General features: G+C 43.5%; 1 protein-coding gene across 1 annotated transcript; it reads left to right on the top strand.

The window, feature by feature from the left end:
- Positions 1 to 40: 40 nt before the first annotated feature.
- rab32a (RAB32a, member RAS oncogene family) lies at positions 41 to 12,180 on the top strand. Its single transcript, XM_037450271.2, has 3 exons — positions 41 to 1,003; positions 9,595 to 9,872; positions 11,096 to 12,180. The coding sequence occupies exons 1-3, from the start codon at positions 421 to 423 to the stop codon at positions 11,243 to 11,245; spliced, it is 1,011 nt and encodes a 336-aa protein (XP_037306168.2). The 5' UTR covers positions 41 to 420; the 3' UTR covers positions 11,246 to 12,180.
- Positions 12,181 to 12,830: the final 650 nt, after the last annotated feature.

Below are 12,830 nucleotides of genomic sequence, written 5' to 3'. Positions count from 1 at the left end.
CCTCAATAGGTATTCAGGGCCACTAGTGCTAAATTATGATGTTCGTGTGTACTTCACTTACATGTTTGAAATTCTTGTACTTTTGACACTTTGTGCTATTTTCATAATCAGCAGAAAGGGAATCGTTTTTCAGAGGCTCATCTTCAAACCCACTTTCAGATGCCGCCGTATTAGCATGATTTAGTAACACAACCACTAGCTTTAAGACAATATTAAAGCGTAAACTCGAACCCTCCAGCACATTTGTGTAGCTACTTATTTGGAGAAATAATTACTTATAGCACAGATTAAAGCAAAGTATCTTCAGCGCTCCTGAATTTAATATAACAGCTCAAATGGATACTTTGTGGTAAAAAAAAGAAAAGATAAAAGAACTCGCACACACCCACAACAAAGGTCCTAGTGATTATTTGTATTTTCATGTTCAATCTACTTGATGGTGAAGACACGTTACGTGACAAAGTCTGGGTGCTTTCCGTGAGCATGAAAAAGACTTCTGTTAATTACAGCAGCACAAGGACGCGCGAGTGTGAAACGTCTCCCGCATTTCCGGGTCCTATGACTTATCAGGTGGTTTGCTGCAGCAGGAGGAGGAGGAGGAGGAGGAGGAGGAGGAGAAGGAGGAGGAACTTAGAGAAGGGGAAACAATCATCTCAGTTGCATCTGGCCTTCACCACCCCCCCCCCCCCCTCTCTCTCTCAGTCCACACCGCATCACCTAACAGGAAGCCTACATGAGCGAGAAAGCAGAAGCAGTCCGGCTTTTAGAGAAACGTCGTTCAGCGTCAGCATGGCCGGGGCCTCGGTGTTTGAGTGCAAGGAGTACTTGTTCAAAGTGCTGGTCATCGGGGAGCTCGGCGTCGGCAAAACCAGCATCATCAAGCGCTACGTGCACCAGCTCTTCTCGCAGCACTACAGGGCGACGATCGGAGTGGACTTTGCCCTCAAAGTCATCAACTGGGACAGCAAGACGCTGGTCAGGTTACAGCTGTGGGACATCGCAGGTAAGGACGCGCTCGTTTTGCTTAAACAAAAAAAAAACTTTTGGGTGCAACACAAAGCTGTGGGAAGTTTAGACTCGCGCGGATTGCGTGCCCACGTGGGTTTAGACAGGTCTTAAATGATGAGGTGAATTCATTCAAGTGAAGTTCTCATAATCTCGGGGAAGCACGAGAAGGGTTTCTCTTTTTTTTCAGATGGAAAAAAGACCGGTTGATCGCGTGTACTCGTTGTCTTCCCCACGGCTCGTAATTGCCATCGGAATGTAGGTCACGTTGTTATTAACGACTAAGCTCCGCCCACCTCCGTGACACGCGCCACAATAGCGTTATTCTGTTATTTACTCTCTGGATTCAAACTACAGCCTGTAGCTGACTTCCGGTCCCTTGGATTGATGTCCTGCCGCGTTTCAGATGCCAAGGTCACGTTTCTTTAGGCGTCCTCGTCCCGTATGTGAGCGTGCGCGTGTGAGATGTGCGCGTGTGAGATGTGCGCGTTCGTGAGAGGATTTCTGTCCAGCAGCTCGATTAAGCAGCAAGGCCAGGGAAATCAGAGCTGTGGAAATGAAAAATTATCACTCATGCAGGCTTACGCAAACGCTCTCGAATAAAGATCCCACTGCAATAATATGAGTGAGAATGGCACGCTTCAGAGGACAGAAACACAATGATCATGTCTGCAGTCCAACCAGCAGGAATGTGGGGTCAAGTGCTTTTGTAAGGTCCCAGCAGCTTCTCTTCCTCCATGTTTTTCACTGGATGTTCTTCACAGTCAAAAATGAATCTCACATTAGGGCTTGTGAAATTGCCTGGTCATATAAACTAACTTTTAAGGGGCATTTACTACGCTGGTTTAGTGGAATGAGATCACATGGCTTCAGGGCTGTGTGTGTGTGTGTGTGTGTGTGTGTGTGTGTGTGTGTGTGTGTGTGTGTGTGTGTGTGTGTGTGTGTGCGTGTGTGTGCGCACGCTTGGGTCTTCTTTGGCAAAGGCTCAGAGGATTGTGGTACTGTAGGAAGGGGGTGGGGTTTGAAGTATTGTCTGTCCGTTAAGAATGTGTTGCCATTTAATAATCCCCAGAAATTCAGTTGGTTTGAATTTGTTTTTAAATATTCCGGATGGTTGAAAGTTACCAAGTGGCAGTGATTTTGCACGGCAGACAATAAGGACTGATTCCTTCTAGAAGGTGTTCAGATAGTCCTCAAGTGTCAATGACCTTTTCTTCCTTCTTGTAAAAAGAAGCATTGCCTGAGTATCATAGGTTGAGGAGTCAGCTGCTTTGGGTCATATCCATTCTTTACATACCTTATGTAAGTAGAGATTAAAGGATATGCTTGCATATTTTCAATTCTGTCTTTTAACAAAAAAGTCACATGCCCATACTGTATGTACACCAAGGCATATGATGTATGTACACCAAGGCATATGATGATTTGACCGATTTCGAAAAATGTCGACATATCTTCTTTGCTTTTCATCCTGTTGAAAGACCAACATGATAAGCCCTGCCTCTAGACACATTGAATTCATTTTGAGCGTTGCCATGGTTGCGCAAGGCCATACTCTCCCCTCAATCAAACAAACCTCATATGCTAAGACAGATCAGGACAGATGGTCAGAGTACTGCTGTTTTTATATATTTATTACATTGCTTACAGCGGTGACAGAAATGGGGTGGACGGTTTGGGGTGTGTGTGTGTGTGTGTGTGTGTGTGTGTGTGTGTGTGTGTGGTTGTTACAGACTGATTGGCAGTGTGGGCTACGTTCTCCCGCTGTCACTCGGGCCCTTGCAGCACAAGCCCGGCGTGCAGGGGCATCTGTGACCGAGTGCCAGGGAAGGCCGTCTGCCTGTCACAGCCAGTCAGCACTTGATCAGAGGATCTACGGGGGTAAATAAAACCGTGACGCACACACACACAAACGCACTTGAAAATAATAGGATAGAGACAAAGGTATATGGCTCGCACACGCTCTGACCAGAGAGACCGTTTTGAGGTTGGATGATACTGATGCTAAACCATAGTATTCTCACTAGCTCAAAGGTCTGGCCTGAGGGTGCTTCTTGGATTAGTAACACAATGTGGGTGTGAAAAGAGGAAAAGCTGGGGTTATATTTGCCAACTCATTAAGACCAGCCATTAAGCCATTTAATTGTGCGGAAAAGGAGGTTGTCCTCTTGGCAACACCAAGAGCAACTTCTGAGTTGCATCGACTTTTACCAACCATACTAATAATTACAGTCTGGGAGGATGATGGTAATCAGAGGCTTCTACGAGATGGTTGCACGATGGAAACACATTGTGAAGTTTGAACCTCTACCGCCCCTTTTCGCCCTAAATTGCCAGTCTCTCCTGAATATGTCTATGCCGTTGTACAGGATGATTACCACCATGGCTGACTGCAGAGGAGCCTGCACCTTTGTAGGATCAAATATTAATGTAAGAGCAGGAGGTGCAAATTATAAGGATGTATGGAGTGGTTTCTACCAGAGTGCTAACCAGCTCTACTTAATTTTACATTGACCTCTTACACCAACATTAAGAATTTCACCACTTACTCCAATTACACCTTCTGTTTATTTATTTAGTCTGTCTTTTGTCTAACATTGGCTTTTTGTGTGAGATGGGGGATGCATTTAAACTTTAAGGCATCTTAAAAACCTATTCACGCAAAACTGGTGACAAAGCAGACATGTTGTTTTAAGGGGTCTCTAACGTAAAAGGCCGGGGGAAGAGCGTAACCCTCTGAAACATGCTGATCCCGGTCCACACGACTTTCTCCAAGAGGCCGGCAGTGGCAGTATCAAAGCTCATTTAGATACTGGACTCTTCTGAAAGTAGAAGACCTAATAAAACATATCGGTAATAACCTTGTCGTAGCTCGTCCAGATGTTTGGAGAATACCATTGGCGGATATTAGAAATAGGTCTTGTGTAATGATTACATAACAAAGAGATCTTTTCTGCCAGGGTCACATTGATCACTACAAGCTGACTTAAAAAAATGAAATATTGTCCATTTCATCGGCAGAGATAAAATGGACGGCTTAATGACGTACTTTGTGACTACTTGCTATAACGTTTGAATGGCAATGATTGTGTCCCGAGCCTTTCGATCGACATAAGCGGTTTTCACTGTGTTGGTATTTTGAGCTTAGTTCCTGCAACCTTGCTCCAAAGCTTCATGTTGATCAGCTCCCCAGTAACCTTTTCGGTTGAAGGGACAACAAGGATCATATATTACCTCCTCGGGGCGCGATTCAGAATCTGTTCAGGACTGAAGGGGCGTTGTAAGCTGCAGGAAGTTCTCACATGTTACCCAGTGGAATTTGAACGTGCCAGTCATGTGTTTTCCAGGCAATCCTCTACAGCCGGCGCTGAGCACTACCTAATGACTGCAGCCTGTGTTGTCTTCATTGCAGTTGTCGGGAGGGCGTTTGGTGAAGTTTCACAGCCAGTTGTCTCCCAACAGACGGAGACTGCTGCTGCTGTTGTTACTGCCGTGTCTGGCTTGGACTGTTTCTATGGTAACCCACCCACAGGATAGCGAAATGCACGACCATAGAGGAAACTGGGGGTTACCAAGGCTATGTATAATGATGACTTTTATTTCTGTTTCTCCTACACATACAGAGATGATAAAGTGGCTGTAACTAAACCGATTCTTTTTCATCATGTAGTTCGGTATCTGCAGATGTCACATGGTATATTACCTAACTGTACTTGAGGTCCTCACTGTGGTAGATTTTTGAAAGCCTTTGGAATTCCAGAATAGTGAACTGTCTTTACGGACACATTCAGATGTCCCCATGTCTTTAGTTTGATGCGTTGGACGCAATGGCACACGTCCTTGTTCCATCTGGTGTCTCAGGCTCCTCTGTGGGATTCAGTGGGTAAATATTGTTCACACCACTCATTCCATTCCTAGGTTTTCTGTTGATTGGATTAGCAGCATATGTCATTCATGCTTTTTGTACAGTTATAGTTGCTACTTTATTTAGTCACTGTTTTCATACATGTTATAGACAAAAGGGAGTATTGCGGAATATCATGTTGAAGTTAGGCATCAGGACTGGAAATGTAGTGAATGCAGCTGAAGGATTATCAGGACTTCCTTTATATCACTTTAAAGGTTGGACATCATGGGAATTCCTCTCCTTTAATGTTGCTGACTTTTGCATGGAAAACCCACACTGTATCTATACCCCAAACAACTCTTTACATCATGCATTATTCTGGTGTGTGAAGCGTGAGTGTACGTGCACTTGTTATATCAATATTAGCCCCCAGGAGCAGCTAGGTTAAGTCTCCAGACTGGACGTGCAGACACACCGACCCGACTAAAAGGGCTGGACTGGAAATCAAGCGTTTAATGTAGACGAAATGACACGGCGCCTTCCCAAGTGTTCTCCTCGGTTCCCACTACTTGATCTGAAGATAAATTGACTAAATTGATTAAAAGTGTGAAGGTGTGTGTGTGTGTGTGCACAACAAGCTTTTTAAGGCAAGTGCATGTTTGCCAGCCAACCTTGCAAGTCAGCACTTCATTTGGGACAGTTCCAATTGCAAGGTGAGCAGTCGAAAAGGCTATCGTAGGTCCATGTTTTCATTAGAGCACAAAGATTGATTATAAATATCATGAAAGTTGTAGTCACAGGTCACCTGACCATCTTGCTCTGTTCTCGGTGATGTAGGATTTTGTTTAGCTCATTAGAACATTGCGTACTGTATTCTTCACCTCGACTGAAGATTCAGTCTTTCTATTCTGGCTACGCATTATTGTGGGCTGCGTCAGATCTTGCAATACAAAAAAAGAAGTAAAATATCATTTGATTGTTTCTTTCTATATTCTGCCTTTCTTTCACTCTTCTGGATATATGAGTTTTGCAAGGCCTGGAAATTAAAGCCTTTTTTTCAGTCCATCAGCTCTTTATCCCACTGTGTCGTGTCACTGGTGAATTCACCTGCGGGTTATATCAGCTAAAATTAGACTCTCAATTATGAGCAATTACCATCAGGCCTGTAGGCCCCACAGTGTATTCACTCTCGCGTTCACACCCGCACTGCGCCACACCATCCCAGATCCATGTGCGTTTGGGTAGGAACCCACAGTATGCTGTGTGAGAAGCTGGGCTCAATGTTCCTCAACCACTTTCTTGGTTAATTTTCTAAGTATAACTCAGCAGTGGTGCAAATTGTTTAATGCACTGTACAGTTAGGTTTGCCATGTAGGCCTTCTTGTGTTAGAGCAGTGTAGATGACATTTGTAAATCTTTAAGGTGCTACTACAAGTCATGGGAACACATGACGTTATTGTGGATGAATCTAAATGTAATCTTATGGATGCTCTAAAGCATACAACACAAAGAAGAGTTAGTTCCATCTGGAGGAAATCACTTGGTTGTAATGTGATGTGACAAATCTGAGTCATACATGTTTTTGGATGTTGCTATAGCTGTGGTCTGAAAGAACTAAAGAGCTGTACATTAAGTCACGTGGATCTTGTGAAATAGAACAGATGATGCCCCACAGCTTGAAAACGGGAACCATTTTTTCAAAGCTTTCGCAAGATCTTCTTTCCTTTTGTGGTACAAACCGCTTTTTATGTGAGGGAAAAGAACACTGGTTGCTTTTTGTTATTGTATGTGGACAGTTTATATGTGGCTGTCTGAAATACACTATAGTACATGTCATTTACCATAGCATGAAATGGCGACTGCAACCCAGAGCTTTGGTTGTGGATTGTTTTTAAAGTTACAGCCTGTGCATGCTTGTTCTCGGTTCTTCTTTTGGTGGAAAGCGTAGACACACCAATGCATTTTCTTCCAGTAACCAGCTTATTTCTGCACCCCAGGGGTTATAACAGCATGGGTCTGGTAATACAAATCAACAATTCCGAAGAAATGACTAAAACCAACGTCGAATTTATCCAAATAACCGTCAGTCTGGCCAAAGCATGATGTGCTGACTCGGGGCCATAGACCAACATTGTTATTGTAAGACATGCGTGAGCTAAATGAGATCTCTCAAAAGAATCCAATTCTATTTGAGTGGCCATCCTTTTAAATGGGCCCGAGAAGGCGGGACTAATCGGCTTGCAGCACAGCGGCTGGAGAAGCTTGAAGGAAGCGAGAGATGGATGAATGCATTGATTTTGTTTTTCTGTGCTTTCGTGACAATATGATAAAATAAAAGAACAAGCCCGGTCGTCTTTCTCTTTCCAACAATTGTCGGATTGATACAAGTCTGCGATAGTACCAGTTGTTATTTATCATATCCAGCAAAACGAACAAACAATGTAATCTTAGTTTGTCAGAGAAGAATGCTTGAAAGTGTGACGTCAGCCATGTGTTACCAGACGTACCTTCCACCAGTTGTACCGCTGATTATAGATTCACCCCCCCCCCACCCCCTCTGCTCCGAGGGGGTTCTGTGCAGCACACCTCAGTGCACACTTGTACCGAGGCGAAGTGATGTGTGCAGAGGGGGAGGTACGTTAGAACGCTGCCAAAAAGGCTGTTTCCTCTTAAAGGTTTCACTTTCACTGGGCTGATTCTACCAAACAGAACTTTGGGGCAAAAGCCGCGGTGTTTGTGAGCACCAGTTTAGGAAACCTCTCGCGCCACTGGATGGTTGGCCTCGCGCAGGGCCTGCTCCAGTGACTCCCTTCCCTCCAGCAGCCTGGCGTCCATTGTTGGTTCCCAGAGGAGACCGGCGCGGCAGTGAGGCTCCGCTCCTGGCCGGAGGGAAAAGATGGAGTTTGAGAACTTTGCCGAAAGGCTGCAGCGAAGCCGGACCTGCGTCTGTCCGCTGTGGGTTGGTTAAAGGCCCCACTGGAGGCTGAGCTGAAGATGTTTTCTGCTGAACCTGCTTGATTTTTTTGCAATGAATACGACCAGCCCATGGCTGATGGGCTTGTTTTACTAAATCAATAAGAGAAGCTTACGAGAAGCTGTACTTTATGGTCCAATAATGGGCGCGGAGGGCCTAACTACTCCCTCGTTACATTATTGAAGATAAAGTACTGCCTCAAGTACCTTATTGCTTTTATAACACGGTTCCCAGCAAAATGATACATACATACAAGTTAATAGCTGCCTTTCAGCACAAAATACGTGTAGCCACCAAACGTTTTGTATCACGTTTCATCAGTCTAGAGGAAAAATAGTCCCCGTACGTGCATGTAAACAGCATTGGGTCCCGCACCATCTCATTCATTCACATCGCTCATGATGTCCACCTTAATTGTCCGGTTGCGAAAGCTCGCGTTTCCTCAAAACGATCATTTGTGGGATTTCCAGGGATCTCCACCGAGCTATAAGCTAAAATGTCAACTAACGGTCGCGCAAAATCTAACGTGTTACTTTGAGTGCGCAGTGATATGAAACGCTCGGGCCAACGTGAACAGCAACTGTACATTATCGCTGAATAATGCACATCCCGTGACTCACTCTCAACCAATGAGAACGCTGGATTTCATCGACCCGTGTTATGATTGTGAATGACAGATGGAGGAACAGGTTATAAATCAAGATTGTTTCATAATTAGTTAAAGGTACTTCACATAACCTTTTTTATTTTATGGAAATGACAAAAGAAAATTTGAATTGGTGATGACTAGACTTAATAAGCCCTAAATTTGTTTTATTTGTCCCTTTTTAATTGGTGGGATGTGAACACAATAAGCAGATTTTAGAGAAGCATAAGAAAACGTGTTCCAGAAGAGCCCTTCTTAGCTTGATAGTGACAGCAGATATCCTGCTGGAAGCTTCCCTCCCTCTTTGCTTTTGTGAAATGTCATCTCGGATTTTCTTGGAAAACGACTACAGAGGAAGGGCTTATTATTACGGCAGATTACTTCTGCCGTTCAATTTGCAAATTAGGCCCGTGGCAAATTAGGAAAAGTAGGTCGTATTTTTAAGCCACTGGAGCCATTTAGTAAGACTGTTGGGCTCCCACAGAGTTCTGGGAAAAGGAAAGGGAAACGATGGCATGGGAGTGCTAAAATTATGTTTGTGGTGATTCGATTCAGCAGACGCGTGGAGATGTTGATCTTGGTAATAACTTAAGACTAAAGTCACATTAGACGCTGGATACAGACTTGCTGGTGGTAAATAAGTCTGTATGCTGTAAGCAGAAGTCAGCTGCTCATGGATTCTGTTCATTTCTTCAGCTAAGAAACTTACGAAAAGAGTAGAGCAGTGTTCATTAGAACGATGCTCTGCTTTTAGTAGACTTTTCAGCCTGTAAAAGACCGTTTTTTGGATTACCAGTCACCTTCTCAGACAATGTTGGCATAATGCAGGTTTTAAATATTGTATTAAATGCATAAAGGATCAAGATGTATATATGTTTTTTTATGGACAGCAAGTCCAGTGTTAGTGAATAGTATGTTTTTAAAGAGGATAGAGTTTAAAAATAAACACTGTAGTAGATAAAATGGGAAATTCAAGTGATATTTTGCTTTAACACATGTGATGTTGTAGGGAATTGATGAAATGTTCTTCCCACTTGTGCTCATCAAGCTTTCAGCTGCTTTTTTTTTTTTTTTTTTGTTTAAAAGGAAGGATGCCACTAATCTCTCCCCATGTCCACTCAGGGCAGGAACGATTTGGGAACATGACGCGGGTGTACTACAAGGAGGCCGTGGGGGCGTTCGTGGTGTTCGATGTGACAAGGGGCTCCACGTTTGAGGCGGTGTCCAAGTGGAAGCATGACCTGGACAGTAAGGTGAAGCTGGCCAATGGCAACCCCATTCCCTCAGTGCTGCTCGCCAATAAATGCGACCAGAAGAAAGAGAGCGCCAACAACACGGCCCTGATGGACGACTTCTGCAAAGAGACTGGCTTTCTGGGCTGGTTTGAGACCTCGGCCAAGGTGAGCAGTAGCTGCATTAGACGGAGAAAACTGCAGATGAATGCTCTCTATCATGTTTTACTTGGGACTATATTTCCCTTTTTTTTTTTTTAAATGTGTGTCCCCTAAAATGACACGGTACTTAATAAATCTTCCAAAGGCCGTTGGCCTGTGTTGAGACGCGTGTCTGATGAAGTGCATGTTCTTAATGCGAAAGCGTTTATCAGCAGGGAAGTGAGAGCACAGCGGCTAATACAAATATTCTGCGTGTGCCATCTCATGCTCCGCGAAGAATCGATTCCTTTGTATCGCAGTAAGGTCAAATGTTCATCCTCTTCACGATGAAACTCCCTCACTTCCTTTGCTGTATCTCATCTGTGAATCTGTGTTTAAAGTATTCCTTCTCGTTCTAAGAGAAAGTGAATGGAACAAAGGACGCTTGCACAGCCACCCTTCAGCCCTTTAACTTGAATTGCACTTTCATGTTGTGGAATGCTCTGGCGGGTTTTGGCAGCAGGAGTAAACTTAGTTAATTCCATCCAAATACCCTTAGGCCCTGCAGCCATATCACGTGTTGTGTCATGTGAAGTGTGTGCGCGCGCCTATTGTGTGTGTGTGTGTGTGTGTGTGTGTGTGTGTGTGTGTGTGTGTGTGATGTGTGCAAAGCCTTCCTGGCAGAATTCTGCGAGTGCAATGAGGTGTCATTGTTCCTGTCACTTTGTTTATAAATTCAACCCACTGCAAAGACTGACTGGAGTTCTGTCAGTGAGTAAGATACCGTCTTTCATTTTATAGCGACGGAACACATTTAAACGGTTTAACGGAACGATCCTAATAATCAGGCTGAGCGCTGCGTTGTTTTAATCAAAGTCTTGAGGGGTTCGTAGTTGAGGAAGGTCGGTCGGTCGGTCGAGGGGGCTGTTCATTTTCGGTGCTCCTTATCAGCCATTGTTATGATGTAATCAGCAACTCGCGCTCTCTTTTATTGGGACGTTGGTCTGGTTCTGATTAGTGCTCACCCTCTGCTCGTGGAAAAATCATAAAAGTTTTAAAAGGGCCGTGGGCAGTACTCAGAATCATTTTATTTTCTTAACATGCGCTTTCAATCAAGTTACAGATTGGGATGGTACATTTGTTCTTTTCTCTTGGTCTCCTATCACACACGGTTCTTTCAATGTTACAAACACATTTGATGTGTTTTTAAAGATTCTCTCCTTTGTGACCGTTTGGACCTTTTTTCCTAGGACAACATCAACGTGGACGAGGCGGCACGTTTCCTGGTAGAGAGCATCTTGGCTAACGACAAAGGGTTGCCCTACGAGGAGAGCAACGGAGAGCGGATCAAACTGGACCAGGAGACTGTGGCTGCTGAGAGCAAGTCAGGCTGCTGTTGACTCTGAATCCATTCAAATCGGCCACCAGCCTCCCTCTGGCCGGGTCCAACCCGAGCAACCCGGCCCGTGGCGCTCAGCCCTATTCTGCAGCGTCTCTGAGGAATATGAATTATTTGGTCTGCGAAGCTAGAGAATGGTGTCGTCTCTGCACTAATGCCCAATATACCTTAATGTTGTTGCAAATGAGGTCACTGCCTCCGTCTAACTGTCTCCTTGTTTAGACCACAGCACCTTTTTATTATTGTGTTTTTCTCATTGCATATTTCCCCGATTGTGTGTAACCCCATTAACTAAAACCCCAGCACCCCCTGCTGCTCCTACCGTTAACCTGAAGGGCCCGGAAGCCCAAGACTGAGAAATGCAAATGAGAAAACAACGGCTGTAGCGTCTTCATTTCTGTCACTTTGGTCTGTTCTCTCTCAGAATCCTTTTTATTCAGCATTTATCTGTGGACCAGTATTTCTTTATTTCAGATGAATGGTATGAACCATTGATTAACAGCACACGTGTGCTATTGAGACTATGGGCTAAAACATAAGCAAACAGGCCTTGCAGTATCTCATGTTACTGTCAGAAATTGTTATCCTTTATGCCTTAATTTCTGACGTTATGTGCCAACAACTATGGTTATTCACTATTTACACGGACGGACAGTATAGTTTACAAAAAAAACTCAAATGATGGTACTATATGAGACACTAGTATGATAATGTAGATCTGATTCACGGTTTTGTCTGTTTTTCTTTTAGTTGTTTGATGTGTTGGGTCATGCAGTGGTGAGATATACAGTAGAATCGGAATCAGGCAGAGGATTAAACTCTCTTGTACATTAGTGTTCAATTAAATATGAAGGATTTTTTAAATGTTGAGAATAAGTTTACGTGTGAAAATACATTGAATATACAAGAGTGAAATAGAATAAACATTTGAACAGACTTTTGCTGTCTCTGTTGAAATAAATTCATGTAATTCATTTAAATGTCTTCATGTACTGTTTGTTGGTGTATTTATGTCCACACACAATGTATATGATATCAATACACAGGGACAATGTACTGCTGTTGCAAACATGCTTTACAATTAATTCAATCATATAATCTTTGAAAAGCGTCAAACTTTGCGGATGAATAAATCAGGTCCTGGTCACATATTTATGACTAAATTCTTATCATGCTGCACAAGCATTATAGCTAGGGAGATCTAAGATGGCAGTGCTTTAGTATTACCATTCCACTGCAGAACACTGCAGTGCAACCGTAGACATACCATACAACTCTTGTTTGCATATTAAAAATAATTCAATTGTAACATTAATTCATATTTAAAAGCAAATGTTGGTCAACCTAATGACAAGCCTCGATTACTGGCCTATAAATGGCCGTAATAGACTTCTAAAACAGATTCTTTAGTACATAGTCGAGCACTCTGTAGTGTGCAGAGCAAGCACTGGCACAGTTGTTTTTCTGTTTGAGTTGCATAAATCTGTAGCACAGAGTAAATTAGATTAAGTTGTATGTGTGTGAAAAGTAGGAGCACTGTGTGAGCGTCAGAGACACACACACACACACACGCGGGACCATGTGAT

This window comes from Pungitius pungitius, chromosome 20 (genome assembly GCF_949316345.1).
Source record: "Pungitius pungitius chromosome 20, fPunPun2.1, whole genome shotgun sequence".
Taxonomy (NCBI): Eukaryota; Metazoa; Chordata; class Actinopteri; order Perciformes; family Gasterosteidae; genus Pungitius; species Pungitius pungitius.
Note: the sequence above shows the minus strand (reverse complement) of the source record. Positions and strands in the feature narration are given on the sequence as shown.

Bases quoted from the DNA above. Each gene is read 5' to 3' on its own strand.
- rab32a (XM_037450271.2), top strand. From the start codon at position 421: ATGTTCAATCTACTTGATGGTGAAGACACGTTACGTGACAAAGTCTGG. The intron at 1,004-9,594 runs GTAAGGACGCGC...ATGTCCACTCAG, and splicing joins ACAGCTGTGGGACATCGCAG to GGCAGGAACGATTTGGGAAC. The intron at 9,873-11,095 runs GTGAGCAGTAGC...CTTTTTTCCTAG, and splicing joins GGTTTGAGACCTCGGCCAAG to GACAACATCAACGTGGACGA.